Below are 17,971 nucleotides of genomic sequence, written 5' to 3'. Positions count from 1 at the left end.
TTCTTCTTTCGTAATTTTCTAATTCCTGTCCTCTCTTTTCTAAATGCGGCTTATCCATTCGCCTTTACATGTACATTGGGCCTAGTTCCCGTTTATTGTCCGAATTAAAATAAACCAACCAACCAGTTAAAGCATGTGACTCGGCTGGTGAGACAGCGCCAGGTACATGTGTACCCGGCTCCGACCTGGTTGCGCCAGGTACACGTGTACCCGGCTGTCCTACAATCCTAGAGCAGACACTGCTCCTCATTTCTTTGTTCTATCGGTAGGAGACGAAAGCCGGCTGTGCTTATATAAATTTGACACTTTCCATCAGTTTAGAAAACTAAGGCTGTATGTTTTAAAAGTCATCTACTGTATTTCTCATCTCTTGATCTGCAAGTGCCATCTCCCAATTATGTGTTATGTGTTGAGGCTTGGGGGTGTAGCTCTGTGGTTTCTGTTGTGCACTGTCGGGGACATTGAAATCCGATGGGATGACCGGGGTCGACGCCCTTACTGCTTTTAGCGCTTTGGTACATGCATAATATGTACATGTGCAGTAAATCCTGTACTTGAACTAAAGACCACGGTGACTAGCGACCAGCCTGGTACTACAGACCACTTCGCCAGGCACGGACAGTCTCACATTATGGTTGTGCGGTGCAAACCTCTACCTAAGGACCGCCGGCCACTAAAGACCGCGTTCCCTGGCGCCAAGGGGTGGTCGTTAGTTACAGGTTTTCCTGTACAATGTAGTTCACATACATGTGCACTGTAAAAATGGACCACTAGATGGACCACTAGATGGACCACTAGATGGAGCACGGCTGCTAGGCCAGTACCCCATGGCCGCTTGACTTCCCAACGGATTTCAATGTCTGCTACAGTTCCTGACTCAGTGCTTACAGTGGACGCTGTCGGGACTGGGATGGTCTGTTCTGCACTTCCTTATCGCCTTTGCCTCCAGCCACCATATGGCCCAGGGGCGCAGCTGCCCCCTTTTTTGGGGGGGGGAGGGGCGGGTGCACGGCCGCATATTTGTAGGATGGCTGGTGCTTGTCATTCAAGGTTTTATGCATGCTGAGCATAACCTTTGTAGGTCGAATTTTTTAGGGGGGGGGGGGGGGGGGAGGGGTGCATATTCCCCATGCGGGCTACGCATCTGTGGCCCGTGGCCCGGTGCCATGTAAACCTATGTGATACTACAATAGTAATCGGTGTCGTCTGCTACATGTACATATACGTATTCATGGTGTGATCTTCGAACAAAATGCTATCTCATCTTCGGAAAGCCAAACGGCCCGGCCCGCCCAGTACTCCAACAGGCCCTCGCTACGAATACTGGAATAGGAGAGGTGATAAGGGGAGGTGGACGTCGGCAGTGCCGTGTAGCACTGGGATTTCCTGAGGCGGTCGGGACCAGGGAGTAGTACAATCGTATTGTACTACTCCCTGGTCCGGACAAATGCAGTACAAGTACTTGACCAGAAATGGACACTACTGCGAAAGCCGGACTCACCGGATGCTAGGGCCCTGGTGGAGGATGATATCGGAGCTTTTCCCCATGTCATGATCATGATGATCGCCATGCATGGCATATAGGCATTTTTTATCTACTGCACGCTAGCGTCCATCTACGCCTGCCAGAAAAGCGATTCTGTCAGCATTTGAGAAATTGTGTTGAATATTGGGTTGCATCGTGCTTGCTCTTTATCGGTATTGTCTCTTGTAGTGTTGGCTTTGATTTCTTCTTTGATGATTGGACCCTTCAACTTGCTTGTGTGCTTTGCCAATACAATGTACTTTACTAATAATGGTACTACAAACATAAGGTCACTGAGTCTGTGCTCGTACAATTACAATGTTCTGGTACTGACGTCGACACACTAGTACACTTGACTCGTACACACATACACACTGGTACATGTACCATGGAGCATGTACGCACAAAAACAAACATTTCAACTTCCTGGCCAAGCTCATTCTGTGACACCCTTCATTTCCTTGCTTGCTCGTAGGGTTTTGAAAGAAATGGCAGGACCTCTTTGTCCAGTCTTTACTCGTACATGATCAGAGTGTTTGGCTGGGGAGCCCACCACGGCTGAGCCACCATCAGGCTTTTTGAAACGGTGTGCAAGGCATCGACTACGGAAAATGTGGGTGCCGAGTTTTCTCCGTCGCGAGTCGACAGTCGGGTCCAAAGGTTAGTTAGTTATTGTGACGCTTTAGGCATTGTCTTCCCTTACGGAGCTTGCATGCGCATATGCAGCAGGACGTGGACAGACACAGACAGACAGCTTGTTGAGTGGGCTCTGTGGCTGCAGCTGTTGGGGCATTTTACCGATGGCGCTCATTTGAGTGGCAGTGCGCAAGACTGTTGAATGATAGTCCACCCGGACAGCAATGCCAGTCGAAATGCCATCAAGCGTACTCTGGTTGGCACTGCTTGTAAAAATATAAATAGTAACTCAAAACTGGAGACGTCGACAGCTAGCTCAGGCTAACAAAACATGTCCGACCCCGTGGAGATCACAGGTTGTTTACACTTACCTTTCTGATTGTACCGTGGTATATGTACTGCATGCAGTTGGTGGAGCGTTTCTCAATTATTATTATTTTCAGCCACATGTTATAAACTGAGTATCGTTGTAACTTGTTGTAGTTATTGGTTGGTTCCGGGAGTCATCCGGTGCTGGGCCTCTTGCAACCACTCCCCGCGCATTGCGATTATGTGAACCAGTGCAGTGCAGTCGTAATAAAATCATAAAATTATAAATTATCGCAAGGGGCAGCCGGCAAAGTTGGGCAATGCCCAACTCTTGCGATCTGCCCCGGCACCGATCCTGTACAATTTTGACCAAAAGTGGTTTGTGAACGGTTCGCGCCGGTGACCGCCGGTGCCGGGAGCCAGACTTTGTCGAAATTTCAAACCAAGACTCATCCTAAATTTTCCTTAATCGAAGCTAAAGATGAGGTCCGTTCGCCATTCTTGTAGTCGCTTCAAGGTGGCAAATTAAGTCAGCATACCAACCCGTCCTTCTCGGATGATCTGCTTGACTGTTGTGAACTTATGAGACAAATACAATTGAAACAAATACAAAATACGAAGGATATATTGGCAGGTTCTTGTGACTTCATCAACGTTTGCATGCATAATTTCGACACCATTGCTTACTAGACTGCAATAAAAGGTGTAGAAGGAGTTTCATGCTCTCCAGTAATAGGTAGCACCGAGTGGCCATCACCGAAAGACCTTGAACTCAGTACTGAAGAAGGAAAGAATTCAAGCTTCAATGGGCAAACCTGTCATAGCATTTGGACACATTCTGTACTACTTTGTAGTAGATTTGGTACTCGAACTGTATGCGGAACGGATCGGGAGCTGGCTCACTGCCGGTGCTTCCCGGCGCCGATATTGCTTATGTGAACCGACCCTAAACTCAGGGCATGCAATGCATGCGTTCAATTCAGGCGGAAGTGGGGGTACAGGGTGGGTGAGGAACGTTGGGGCAATGAGCTCTTAGTAGGCAGCAAAGTGCGTACATGACAGCATCAATTCAATTCAACACAGTCAAATGCAGGGTTTTAGCCTGGAAACAATATTAGGGGGTAACCGGTGGGAGCAGGGGAAACAAAACAAATTATCCATCCCAATGCTGCCTTGTGACACACTGTAGAGGTTGTGTGCAATGAAGTCTCGTAGTGTACGACGGATGAGGCAACCACGGAAAAGACTACGAAAATCGGTTGATTCAGAGGTTTCGCAACCTCGAAATGGTCAGGTCAAGTTTTGTGGAGTACGGGAATTAGGTCTAGAAAGTCAGGAGTGCACGCACTGAGAGTACAACAGTATGCAGGTGGTGCACATTACTGCATGGCAGTACGGTGATTGCAACGATAGTAATTTTCGTTGTTCAGCTCCTTCAGTTCCGTCGAGAGTTAATTAAATGCGTACACTGGCAGGCCAGGCCGTGACGGCCGAATCTCACGAATTTCCGTTGTGCGAAACCTGTCTAACATGCAACAGACGAGCACAGTGCGCAACCGGAACGATCGACGATCACCGCATTTCCTTGTGTGATCTGATAATTTGAGTGATAAACACATGCATGGATCATACTTTCCGGAGTATAAGCCGCGCTGGAGTATAAGCCGCACCCAGATTTTTTGTCACAAAGCACAGACACCACCTACCTTGCCTATCACCGTTGATTTGACCATCGTAGCATTAGTCGTACTGACTTTTTTGGGCGAATTGCTGGTGTTTTTTTTAAAGTGCGGCTTGTACTCTGCTGGTGAGCTGATCTACTCACCTCCCACCGCTTTAGGAGCTGCATCTGCGCCTTGATCCTTGAAGGGTGGTGGCGTTCCTACGGATGCGGAAAACTCGGCCTCTATATAGAGAAACCGAGTCTCACGCGAACCGTGAATTTTTTTGTACTCTGGAAATACTGTAATGGAAAATAATGAGCAAGGGGCTACACTTTTTCACAATGGTTGCACCGTCTGAGTAGGGAAAGTGCTGCCTCCCCCTCCCCCCCCCCCCTTCCACCCCCTTCCCCTCTCCCTAGGGGTGCACAATCAGAGTAGGGAAGGTGCTGCCCCCTCCCTTCCATCCCCCTTTGGCTAGGACCCAACGGTTCCAATGATCCGTGGATAGTAACTGTTAGTCCTTCCCAGAGTACGCACCATGCCGGCCGTCTGACACACAGAGTACGAACCATGCCCGTCTGACACCCAGAGTACGAACCATGCCCATCTGACACACAGTCAGGCCGCAGCTACATTGGATTGACACTCATTCCAGCGGCAGAAGTCGGCCTTACGGATGGACTCCTTGCCAAACAGGTCTGGCCGATTCTGATTCCTTCGCTCCATGAGAGAGAGAGAGAGAGTGTGTGTGTGTGTGTGTGTGTTTGTGTGTGTGTGTGTGTGTTTGTGAGTGTGCATGCTGGCGCGTTACAATATGCACACGTTTGTGCACTGCCTGCGCATTCAGTGTGTTGAGTACATACATCCACGGTATGTGGAGCAGTTACCGCATATTTATACATCCACCCACCGTCTGGAGATTTGGAGGGAGAGAGAGAGGGGGGGGGGGGGCTTTAAATGGTTGAATTGCCAGTTTGATCATCTTTCTGAATTTCCCCTTGATAAAAATAGGACAAGACCCAAGGTTAGGGGTTGTGTCAGAGAATTGTCTAATGAACTTACATGTTGTTCTCTGGCCTCTGGTGTCATGCTTATTTCCAGCAGCGTTGACGTGGTCTCACCCACACCCGTGTGATGTTCTAATGGTTGTTGCCATGGCAATGTGGGCGGTCTGCATACCCAGGCCTGCAATGGGAATAGATCTACCGGCGACGACGCCGGCAACGACGTCGCCCGGGCCCAAAACGACAATGACCGGATCCCCCGTGACAACTGGTTTTCCCACTACGCTGCTAACACTGGGAACAGATGGACTGGTGACGACTGCACCCAGGCCCAACGCGACAACACCCGGGTCCGAAACGACAACCAGGCCTAACGCGTCAACACCCAGGTTCAACGCGACAGCACCCACGTTTGCCACGACAACACCGCTACACAACACGACAACTAGCACTGCCGCGGTGCCAGCGGGTAGCGTGAAAACCACCACCACCACCACCACCACCACCCGTGCAGCAGTGTCCGTGGCCGTACCGCCATCACCGCAGAAATGCTACGCACGGTTGTGCATCTACATCTGTACTGGACTGGGTCTGACGGAATTCAACCCAGACGGCGTCCCTGCTTCCACCACACATATGTAAGTGCCTATCACTACGGTGATACTGTAAAGCGACAAACTTTTGCGGTCGCACAAATTTAGCGTTTGCATAAATTGGGCTGGTTCACGATGAGAAACTTTTGCGATTCTATCTCTTCAGTCGGATCTTGTACTGTCTGCAATCAATGTACGGAGAGGTTTGCAGCGATTTATATTTGCGAATGTGTGATGGTCGCGAAAATAGCGAAATTTAATCTCTAGCGAAAGTTTCTCACTTCACAGTACTAGGGAGGTTCTGCTATATGTGAAACGTAGAGAAATCACGTAGAGAGCAGGTGTCTGGGTTAGAGTCTACGGCTTCGCGCGTTTTTGGCTCCAGATTTCCACGCGGAGATGAGGTTCTCTACGTTGTGGCACACGCAGAGAAAATGCGTACGGATCTGCTGGGTATCTATCAACGGCGGGCAGAAAACTGCCAAATATGGAAGGGGAAAGTCCCAGTACACATTCCATGTGATTTCTCTACGTGAACGTAGAGCAGAATAGCTTTTGTTTACGTTACGGGAACGCGAAGAGAGTTCCCGGGCATACTTGATTTCTCTGCGTTTCACGTATAGCAGAACCTCCCTACTGTGCATACCGGGTTTCCCCGATTATAAGTCGCACTCAATTATAAGTTGCTCCCCCATTTTCAGGTTTGAGCAATATGGTTTCGATATACTAACTTCAGTAGTAAGTCATGCTCGATTGTAAGTCGCACCCCCTTTTTTACCCTCGGATTTTAGTGTAAAAAGGTGCGACTTGTATTCGGGGAAATACAGTACATGTATTTCGTGTTCTAGCCAGGTCAAACTATCCTGCGCTCACTGGGGGGTATATAGAAGTTTGCTTAGGGGCCGTCCGTAAATATCGAACTGTTTTAACCAAGGAACTACGAGTTACGCTAAAATGTCCACCAACACCGTCAGTTAATTTACAATCAGCTCATGCGATAACATTGCACGACACTGACTAACGGTGCTGACGTTCTACACCTAACTGGCAATCAGCTCTAGCACATCTTGGATGCGCATTCCAACAGCCTTCCAGCTTGGAAGGTTCTAAGGTAGAAACAACATAGGAGGGGAAGGTGAGCGCAACCAAGACAAGCATGAGCTGAAAGTCTGCGCTGTGAAGGACGTTGGCGGATGTACATGTGTGTCGAAGACGATACTGACAAAGATCATCAGACAAAACGGTCAAACCACAATTCAAGGACGTATAGCAACATACCACACAACTTGTGTGGCTCTAAAGATTCGAAGATCAATTGGAGGAGAAGCTAAGCGAACATGAATTATGAAGATCCGAATGCCTCAGTACTATGGAACAGTACTTCGACCAAGACAAATTTAGATCCCATGTTATTTCTAACTTGGAACCTTCCAAGCTGGAAGGCTGTTGGAATGCGCATTCAAGATATGCTAGAGCTGATTGCCAGTTAGGTATAGAACGTCAGTGCCGTTGGTCAGGGTCGTGCAATGTTACCGCATGAGCTGATTGTAAAGTAATTGGTGGTGTTAGTGGACATTTTAGCGTAACTTGTAGTTCCTTGGTCCTCATCTCTTCTTATAAATTAATCCTTGGCTCTCCACCCGAGTCTGATTTTTTTCACCAAACGGATTATTTTAGTTTCAAGCCGCGTCTGGTTCTTTACCTGCATACCCCAGCGCTTTCTGAAGGAATAGTACTAGCCATACCACACTCCGGCAGCTTGAAAAGAATCAGCATAGGATGCCACGGTGCCAGGAATCAAGAAATTCGCTGCGCCAATCATCAGCGATTTTCCGGCTTTCAACTTTAGAGCGCGCAGCATTTGGACGTACTTCGCTAACTCCAATTCGAAGCGATATGGACTCCTCAACTGGATTCCGGCCTTCTGTAGTGTGACTATGCAAACCTCATCTTGCTGCTTCGATACTTTGACATTAGTGTGCTACATCATGTGTGAAACGTTAACCCCACTCATAGAGAGTAACTGCGAAGCTTCCCGGCCATCCCTTGGCAGCAAGCCATCATGCATCTGCCCACCTGCCCACTTAAGCCCTTCCCGGTACATACCGACAGTGCCGTGGCTTCCATATTGCGCATCATCTCCAAGGCGGGTGCAGCGACTGACAATCAATTCCTTGACTAACTTATATCCATAATTATGGAGTGTTTTGAGAGAAGGCAACGGACCACCCTCAATGAGTGCTTTGCCGTCAAACTCAACATACTAACATTACACGGCGGCAACTCCGGAGCTAGCAACCTGCCCTGCTGGATTTCTACCAAGACACCCGAGTTGGCCAGCTCAGACTCGTACGTGCTGTAAAGCTGTTTGCCAATTCCATATGCTGCAGCAACGTCAGCCTTTGATTTGAAACTGCCTTTTGGGACTGGAGAATGAAAAGCACGGACAGCCAAAATTGCTGTTTTCTGGCCTTCAGCTCTGGCCAGTCTCTTCGTTCTTCTTGGTCCCTCTGATCGCGTGGCAGACTGAGGGTCGGCCTCGGGGATTAGCTCAGGGTTCTGGCCTGCTGAAGGGTACGGTCGCAGGCGCTCAGACGGTCTTCTAGTCTCCATTGAGAGATATTTTACTGCATCGATAACAAAGTCATGAGTGTCAATCCATCATTGACGACTCACAGCACGGCAGAACAAAACGATGTCGCAAAACGCTGCTAATGCCTATCTATTACTATACAGTGGAAACTCACTAATCTATCTAACTAATAAAAACACTACACCAGAAGATAGGAATCGTCCTCGACAACGATATTTTACTCAAGTTGTAAAACAACAATAAGCCATGGAAATTGTGGGTACAAGTTATGCGACTGAGTCCACCAACTAAACCAGACTTTGAGCAGTCAGATTGCATAACTTGTGCCCACAATTTCCATGTTACAATTTTTTTCCTTGGCTCACCATCTGAGCCCTTAATAATATGCCATGTAACATTTTTACAAATCATCTCGCACAACAACAACAACAACAACAACAACAACAACAACTCTCTGTATCGGATCCCCGTGCCTGTGGTTATTTCTCTCTTATTGGCCACTGGCCAGCGTGAGAATAAAAGATTTCAAAAAAAACAACAACAACAACACCAAGTGTTGCGCATGCATCTGTCCTAAATATGGAAGTGCTCTGATAGCTGTTTGTGGTATGAATTGCTCGGGAATAGTTAGGTCTTCCTCTGTTAGTGCATCCCGAATATGCAGGTTGGCATGGCAGCCAGCCAGGCACACAAACTGAGTCTTGAGTGAAGGAAATTCACTGGTACTACCGTAGTGGACACACGTGGATTCTTGACTCGTTCAAATGTGTTTGTGTATGCAGCATGCGTTCAGTTCAGTTACCATGGTAACATTTTACAGGCTATATTGTTTTGTTATTAAACAATAAGAGGGTGAAAAAGTGTTTTAACCCGTGAGTTTCACGCTCTACAGTGCATTTCAAAACTATAGACGCGTAGGGTTTTTGAAATATTTATTTCAAATTTGGCTGGAACTTTTTGAGAATAGTTTTCGGAATATTGCTCAGGACCGCTCCACAATTGCTCTCATATAGTTTCTAAAGGATTGGATAACAGACGCCCAATTTGGAAAAAATTATGCACAAAGTGATCACAGATTTTATGTGGTATAGATGCTGGCATAACGGTTTTTGCCTAGGTACGCGTCTATAGTTTTGAAATGGACTGTAAGCGATCATCAGAAAACAGACTCTTATTGTTTGAACCCGCTCTGCCTCTCGGTATTGAGCACTCTCTTGGACAGCCTGGAACCTCTCTGTTTTATTATTATTATGTATTATTATTTAAACAAACCGCGAGGAGACAATAATTTGATACCCGCAATCAATAAGACAAGCTGAATCGACATTTGTGTACACTTTATTCGTGCAATGTAAAACGGTGGAGACAATGTGCAATAGAACGATGAAAATATGAAGAAATAGTGTAGAGAAAAAGTAAGGATTCAAACAAGTTTTCGTACAACACTCATCAGGAATCGTCGTTGTACTAAAGGACACTGAAACAAAATTGAACTATTATAGAAAATCTAAGTTAGAGAAAAAGAAAAAACAGCAGTGAAATTTACAAGTGTGAATTTTAACAATGAAAGCGAGAGCAATAACGAATGCGTCTGCTGACAATAAACTTGCAAATGAAAAAATGAACAAACTAGAGAAAGAAAGAAGGAAGGACAAAGTGATAACCCATAACAGCAGTACATTTCACCTAGAATATTAACAGCCAAGCTTGTATATTATAACGCTTTTCCTCTTGTCTCTTTTTGTTGTGTACTTTCCACAATATTGTGTTGCATTGTAAAAAAAATCAAAATACTATGCGTGTGTTCAGTTGTGTTTGTTCGCTTTCGCCTGTGCCACCGCACTGAATCCAACTGGGTGATGCTCATCTACACCTAGCCCATTCGGACGATCTTTCCTAATACTGTATTCTGACTACAGTCAACTGTGACCACTTTTCTATGACTCAGACGTGTTTGATCCGCGACTGTACATTTGTCATTTCAAACGCGACCGCATCACCGTGGAAATTCAAGTTCAGACGTCGCGTGATTTTGGCCGTAGTCTGAATGATGAGTAGCCGATAACCTTGCCTTTGTGTGTCTGTGCTTACAGAGATCTGTCAGTTAACAATCTCTTTAGCCTACCGGATAATGCTTTTCGTACTACCCGAAACCTCCTTGAACTGTAAGTCGGGGTCAAGTCTAAAGCAAACCGTCTGACAACCTTTGATTGTGTCCGCAGCACAGCCTGTGAGGGAGATCACTCTGGTAAGGCAACCACCTGTCAGGGGGGAAGGGGCACTTTGATAGGGCCATCACCTGTCGGGGGGGGGGGGGGGCACTTTGATAGGGCCATCACCTGTCAGGGGGGGGGGGGGGGCTTGCATTTTGATAGGGCCATCACCTATCCATGAGATCACTCTGAAAGGGCCACGACCTGTCGAGGGGACCACTCTGAAAAGGCAACCAGCTGTGGATGTTTCTGTGTGTTTTTACATGTGTGCATGTATGTGTGTATGCGTGCGTGTGGGTGGGTGCGCGCGCGTATGTTCTCTTTGCAGAGTTCTATCATGGAACATATTAAACACGTGGAACACACGGCCGTTTCATGCTGTACCCTTCCTGCGGCGCTTGTAAGGCATGTCTGTGTGTAATTCACCATAATGACTCACTATAAAAGCGCATGTACTTACATGATGAAGTTGATTGTTCTAACGAGGAGCACACACTTCCTGTCATCACTAATACCGCCGAAGTCGCAACTTCTAAGTTTGTACTTACATGTTTTACATTCATAGAGAGTGGTTGGGTGGACACCCATTCCCAAGGCACTGCAAACCGAACCAATTCCTTTACGTACGTTTCGGCAAAATTGCCACCATCAGGTACGAAATGAAACAAAAAGAAGCAGTTTTATGCCAAAGTCCTACCGCCAAAACAGCATAATCCCGCTCAATAAGAATAATAGAATACAGCAACTTCAGTGGCAGAGGTGTAAGGGAGATATTTAACGCCAGCAACAAAACATATCGTGTGAAAAAAATCCTACCGGCCAAAACAGCATGATCTGGCGCCATAAGAGTAACAGATACAGCGAGTTGAGCGGCAAAGGTGTACAAGTAGGCGAGATATTCACCACCGGAACCAAAGCATATTGTCACATTCCATCATTGTCATCTTCCCAACACCTGTATCTCTCACCAATCATGAATGTCTTAAACCTCATGCATGCGTACTACAAGAGGCATGCCAGTGAGGGAAGCTTCCCAAGTGTAAGTGATTTATTCAGTGATGACAGCTCTGTGGCCACTCCATTATAATGATTGCCCAATTCAGTCCAATACGTGAAGCCATCGAGATCCGCGACACCAGGCCCCACGTTAACACCAGCACCGGATGGGAACTATTGTAGGAAAAAACAATTAATAATTTGGATGATATCAACTGTTTCTTTGATAGTAACTGAATTGGACAATCATTATAATGGAATAGCCACAAAGCCATCATCACTCTCTCTCTCTCTCTCTATCTATCTATCTATCTATCTATATCATAGCATTTCGAGCACTCTTGGCGGGGTTTGCAGCTCTTTATAAATGCTTTGCTTCACGGAAACGTATTTCATTGCGAAGAGCTGCGCTTCGGTCCTCTGAGCTGTGCTGAAGAGCTCTAACAGAGCGAAACAGTTGCTGTCCACAGATTTGAGTATTATGCTCCCTAGCAGTCAGCAATGTCGTTAGGTTGAGCACTCTTACCTTAGCGCGAACCCTTGCTGCTCGCCTTGTGCAACGCTCACTGCTCTTGGAGCATTTCGAGCACTCTTGGTGGGGTTTGCAGCTCTTTATAAAAATGCTTGGCTTCACGGAAACGTATTTCATTGCAAAGAGCTGCGCTTCGGTCCTCTGAGCTGTGCTGAGGAGCTCTAACAGAGCGAAACAGTTGCTGTCCACATATTTGAGTATCTATCTATATAATCCATCTATCTCTCTCTTTCTCTCTCTCTCTCTCTCTCTCTCTCTTTCTCTCTCTCGCTCGCTCTCCCTCTCCCTCTCTCTCTCTCTCTCTCTCTCTCTCTCTCTCTCTCTCTCTCTCTCTCTCTCTCTCTCTCTCTCTCTCTCTCTCTCTCTCTCTCTCTCTCTCTCTCTCTCTCTCTCTCTCTCTCTCTCTCTCTCTCTCTCTCTCTCTCTCTCTCTCTCTCTCTCTCTCTCTCTCGCTCTCCCCCCCCTCTCTCTCTCTCTGTATATGTGTGCATGAGTGAATGTCATGCACATGTGGTGCATCTCTGCCCGCGGAACAGTTGAAAGCCAAATCTTGATATTCCCACCTGTTGTTGGTTGTTTATCTGGTACTGTAAAAGCCATATATAACGAAGTGCTAATTCTAGCGAGTTAACGAGGAGAAATCTGTCGTCAAATTTTAATCGTTATACGCGCCTCTGGATCCGATGTCGTTTCGCACAGTATTGAGAAAAATGCATTTGAATATTGAGTTTTCCCATAAAGCGCTGTATAATTCTATTATTGAAACACCCATAACTCTGTGAAAGATAACGATTTTAGACCTAGGTTTTTTACAGAGTGATCTGCTGGGGTATGGCAATGTCATTGTATAGACAACTAAAAAATGCTACAAAATGACATACTGAGTAAGCCCCTTTTGGAATCTAGAGGCTCAATTACAGAAATCGATACAATACTGTTGCTATTGAGCATTGAGAATGAGTGAGAATCGTTACCTTTGGTTCACGTAAACCAGTCTTGTAGGAAATCGTTATATATGTGCCTCGTTAGAATAACGGCTTTTACAGTACCTAAAAAGGAGCGGTGTCTGCTTCTTCTTTTTTTTCGTTTGTCTGTTTGTCCTGTTCTATGTGTTCTGTTTGAAATAGAGATCTGAGCAAAAACCTAATCTTTTCAGTGCCTGAATATCTGTTTTCCGCCTTGCCTGAATTAACTTCCCTGTAAGTACACATTTCTAAGCACTCGCAGACTCCATTGCAGCCACTCACACATTACAGGGTACCTCACTTCAAACTCTCCAACTACGGTCTCTTCGCTGCATAAGTTCACTTCACTTCCAAAATAAATAAATAATATTAGATACAAATGGAATGCACCAAATTTTCGGGCATGGCCATCTTCAGGGTGAAAAACCATTCAACTAAAGCCAACAAAAACTGAAACGAGTATATATACTGTGTGTTGCGGGAGTGATGGAAATGTTTGTATGTGTGGAGGGTAGCAGCAATGGTGAAGTGTGTTGGTAGAAACCACTTCTTTAAAACTTATCTTTGATATTTTTGACCCACCCAAGTTGGGTGGTGTGCTGCTTTGCTGCTTCGAATTGTAGTTAGACCGCTTTGTCAAATCGCCTCCTGGTCTCGTCATCGTCCAGTGACAATCGACATTCTTTGTTCCGTTGGGACTGTAGCTTGTGCTCGTTTTCGTTGCGCTTGCCTTCCCCTCTTTGGTCTTTCCATAACCTTGAACCTTCCAAGTTGGAAGGCTGTCGGTTAGCGCTACGGAGATGTGTTGAAGCTAGGTGTCAGGACGTCGAATGTCTCAGTACTCTGTCAGTTTTGTGCCTAGTTGTTGCACTTTCTGACTGTATATAGTATCTAGTTACAGTGGTGGAGAGTTACTCTTAACTCGTTTCCATATGTCCTTTTCCTTTCTACTTTTATAATTGGCTCAATACCAGAGTTTCAAATTACACAATTTATTATTATTATTATTATTATTATTATTATTATTATGCACACACTCATGGCCAAGGCCAATCAAGGAGGAGGTGAGGGCGAATAGCCAGCCATGGCAACAACAACAAAAAATAGCTTTTGCAGTAGTTTATGGTTATCGTCCCTATCAAAATAAAAAAGGGCACTATCCACAAAGTTTACTCGTGAAAACTATCAAGATGTTCAAGAGCCAAAAGTGTGTTCTTCTCCTAAAAATGCTCGTGCTGATTTATGTGCTGCGAAGAACATAAACGGGTCTCACCAGAGGAGCGCATTCCAGCGTTCGGAGCCAAGCAGTACAGCCGGCCCTGTACATTTCTCCCTCATGATTTGTCCAAATATGGAATACCGTAGTGTCTTGTATTCAAGCCTATCTCGATTAGAAGCCTATTTTTAATACAAGCCTGATTTTCAAGATAGTTTTAATTTATTACACTGTCGGCACATCAGCCTGGTTTTAGTTTTTACGCTCATCTCTAATGTCTGTGTTTGTGTGTGCGTGTGTGTGTCTGTGTGTGCGTGTGTGTGTGTCTGTGTGTGTGTGTGTCTGTGTGTGCTTGTGTGTGTGTCTGTGTCTGTGTGTGTGTGTGTGTGTGTGTGTGTGTGTGTGTGTGTGTGTGTGTGTGTGTGTGTGTGTGTGTGTGTGTGTGTGTGTGTGTGTGTTGTTTGTTCCAGTGACCTATCGGACAATCATTTACTGGATCTACCCAACAGAGTGTTTAACTTCAACCCCATACTGTCGAGACTGTAAGAGAATGGGATGTAGGCTGCGCTGCATAACTCAACTGATAGGAGAAAATTCAACTGTACTTTCCAGTGTGTGTATGTGCGTGTGTGCGTGAGTGTGTGTGTGTGTACACGTGTGTGCACGTATGCTTGTGCACGTGTGCTTGTACATGTGTGTAGGATGTGCATAGGTAACTGTCTTCTAAGGGCTGGGTTCCACTGCGGCTCCGCTGCTCGCGGCACTTGGCTGCATGCAGCGGAGCAGCGCGGTTCCACTGACACTCGCCATTCGCGGTACCGCGGTCATGCTTCACGTTTTCTGATGACGTTCTACCTGCCTGCGCGCACGTGCGAAATCAAAAAAATCCTCGTCTTCTGGCCTACACAACGAATTAAAATTTGAATTTTAAAATTCTCGCGTACAAAACAATGAAAAGTACGGGAAACAGGTCGAGCCGCGACCGCGGCTCGCAGTTTTTGATCAAGAATCACAGCAAAAGTTCGCGGTGAGCCGCGGCCTCGCTGCTCCAGCTCGAGCCGCGGTCACTATGGTAATGATGACGTTTCAAGCCGCGGATGACGAGCAGCGGAGCCGCAGTGGAACCCGGCCCTAAGAGGCCATCTTTTCCAATGTATTCCATGTGGTGTAGACCAGGTGTGCATTGGTGGTAGATTTGCATGGCTTCACCTTGATTTGTTTGGATCAGGCTGTTATCTGGCGTTAGTCCGGCTTGATCTGTTTCATTCAGATCTACTATCTACTGGTCCGCTATCATTGCTGCAAGAGAACCTCTGCGGGTGTGCGCCCAGCACATTTGCAGAGTTAAGTGCTTCTCTTGCAACGGACATACATGGCACATGGTACATGGTGTGTGTATGTGTTTGTGTGCACGCGTGCATGCACGCCCGCCTGTGCCTGTGGTTTTGCCACTTGTCTTTCTGTGCACGTATCTGTGAACATGGTATGCATCAAAGTTGGCATTGACCTGATGGACAACTGAATGTGTTCCCCATTTTTTTTTTAACCCTTGAGTTTCATGATGGAATGTTTAAGGGGTGTACACAAGAGAGAGATTGCAAGCTGTGTCGCAACTCTGAGTTTCGCGTAATACCACGATCATCGGGCAACTGATGGCTCCAAACCGAGCAGCCTGAACATATTAAAGGCCGTTACGGGGGAGCAAGGTGAGAAATACTGAGGGGAATCGTAGGGCATAGTGAGGGGTGTACATATCTATTTGTGGGTTCTATTGACGCGTGTGCTCGATTTGTTTACCTGCAGGAACTTGGACGGAAATCTTTTCAGCAGTCTGAACCCGGAAATGTTTGATCCTATCGCCTCACTCACAGCCATGTAAGTTGTGTTGTGCACCGAGCCAGCCACTCTTCGCCTTTGCAAGTTTCAATCTACGAACACTACGAGCGCGGAGCTGTCTTGTATTTGGACGTTCGGAAAGTCTCTTGTATGGTTAGGTGGTGTCGTCGCAAAAGTGTTCTGTCGTCCTTGAAACGAACATCGTTCCTTTCGTACTCGGACCCCCTCCCCTCCCTCTGAAACGGATGCAGCTTGCTATGCTGGACGACGAAAATTGCATGCATGCGCATGACATATGTGCAGTGTCGGTCGACTTGCGATTTTGGCTCGCACCCCCCCCCCCCCGACCAATGATGTTCGTTTCAGGGACAACAAAAAACTTTGCTACGACCCCTTACGTAAAAAAATTCTTCCTTCCTTCTTTTTCATGCACTGCAAGAAGACAGACTTCCAAGCTGGAGTATTGTTACCTCCTATGATTATTAAAGTCAACAGACATATTCGGCGCAAATCTATGTTCGGCTGTTTTCAGCCTGAGCCGTTGGGGCCTAAAATTGCTGCAGCTGAAATTTTGGCTTTCAAGATACAGTATGAGGGTGTCGTGGCAGGAGTAGTCAACGCTGAAATTTGAATACGGCCAATCAGTGCTTTAGGCTGAAATAATTACATTAGTAAACGCACTGGAATTTTGTAGATTTAGTCAACATGACTGTGTGATGTTCGGTCTTTGACTTGATTTGTGAGAAGGCATTCTACTGCCTGTAATTCTGGTGAAGTAAAATAAAGTAACAACAACAACAACAACAACAACAACAACAACCACTTGGTGGTGGTTCTGAATCTGATCTCCTCACCACCAACCGCTTGGTAGATGCGTCTGTGCCTGGATTCTTGAGACTGGTGGCGTTGCTACGGATGCCGAAACTCACTCCATTTGAGTTGGTGTATTGTAATCCCATCACAAATTTGTTCGTTATCATTGCTGCAGCGATGGGCATATGGAAGTGGAAGTGTGTGCATGAATTCTCAGTTGTATGCCCTAAATCCCTAAACTAAAGAATGTGTCTTCATCGTGGGACCCTTCTCCTGGTCTGCATGTCCAACAGTTGTTTTGTCTCTGTACATTGTGTGTGTGTGTGTGTGTGTGTGTGTGTGTGTGTGTGTACGTATGTACGTGTGTGTGTGGGTGCGTGCGTGTGTGTGTGTGTGTACGTATGTACGTGTGTGTGTGTGCGTGTGTGTGCGTGTGTACGTGTGTGTGTACGTGTGTGTGTGTACGTGTGTGTGGGTGTACGTGTGGGTGTGCATATGCATGTATATGTGTGCATGTATTATACTATTATGTGTATGTGTGTGCATGTGTGTTTATGTATGTGTGTGTGTGTATGTGTGTGTACGTATGTTTGTGTGCATTTGTGTGTGCATTTGTGTGTGCATGTATGGCATGACAGTGGTCTAGCCCACAATCGAATCTCCACCTTACCACCTGGTATCTTTGATGGTCTTGCACACCTACAGAACGTGTAAGTATGCCATGCTTTATGTTCGTGTGTGTACGCGTGTGTGTACGTATGTGTGTACGCGTGTATGTACGCGTGTGTGTGTGGGGGGGGAGGGGTGCGGCGCGAACATGTTTGGGTGTGGGTGTGGGTGTGTGTGGGGGGGGGGGGGGGGGTACGTGTGTGCATGTGTATGTTTGGGTGTGTATTCGGGCTGAAACGAACACAATTTCTCGGTAATCGAAAGTTCTTGACGCTAACGAGCAAACACATGTTTCTTTTTAAGCAAGCATTGCTTCTCCTGGGTGTTGTGCAATGATATGCAACGGCACTAGTATGTACTGCACACATGCATGTCCTAACTCATCTTACTACACAGCACATCCCCTA

At 46.4% G+C, this 17,971-nt stretch overlaps 1 protein-coding gene across 1 annotated transcript; it reads left to right on the top strand.

The window, feature by feature from the left end:
- The first annotated feature begins 1,965 nt into the window (after positions 1-1,965).
- On the top strand, positions 1,966-17,609 carry LOC135826712 (slit homolog 3 protein-like). The gene is made up of 8 exons (XM_065339314.1): positions 1,966-2,185; positions 5,236-5,776; positions 10,418-10,489; positions 10,866-10,937; positions 13,193-13,264; positions 14,717-14,788; positions 16,050-16,121; positions 17,534-17,609. Exons 1-8 carry the CDS (start codon positions 2,137-2,139, stop codon positions 17,607-17,609), a joined length of 1,026 nt encoding a protein of 341 aa, XP_065195386.1. The 5' UTR covers positions 1,966-2,136.
- Positions 17,610-17,971: the final 362 nt, after the last annotated feature.

This window comes from Sycon ciliatum, chromosome 10 (genome assembly GCF_964019385.1).
Source record: "Sycon ciliatum chromosome 10, ocSycCili1.1, whole genome shotgun sequence".
NCBI lineage: Eukaryota > Metazoa > Porifera > Calcarea > Leucosolenida > Sycettidae > Sycon > Sycon ciliatum.
Note: the sequence above shows the minus strand (reverse complement) of the source record. Positions and strands in the feature narration are given on the sequence as shown.

Coding starts and splice junctions, on each gene's coding strand:
- LOC135826712 (XM_065339314.1), top strand. CDS start 2,137: ATGTGGGTGCCGAGTTTTCTCCGTCGCGAGTCGACAGTCGGGTCCAAA. Junction 10,490..10,865: donor ACCCGAAACCTCCTTGAACT/GTAAGTCGGGGT, acceptor TTCTCTTTGCAG/AGTTCTATCATGGAACATAT. Junction 14,789..16,049: donor AACCCCATACTGTCGAGACT/GTAAGAGAATGG, acceptor GTTTACCTGCAG/GAACTTGGACGGAAATCTTT.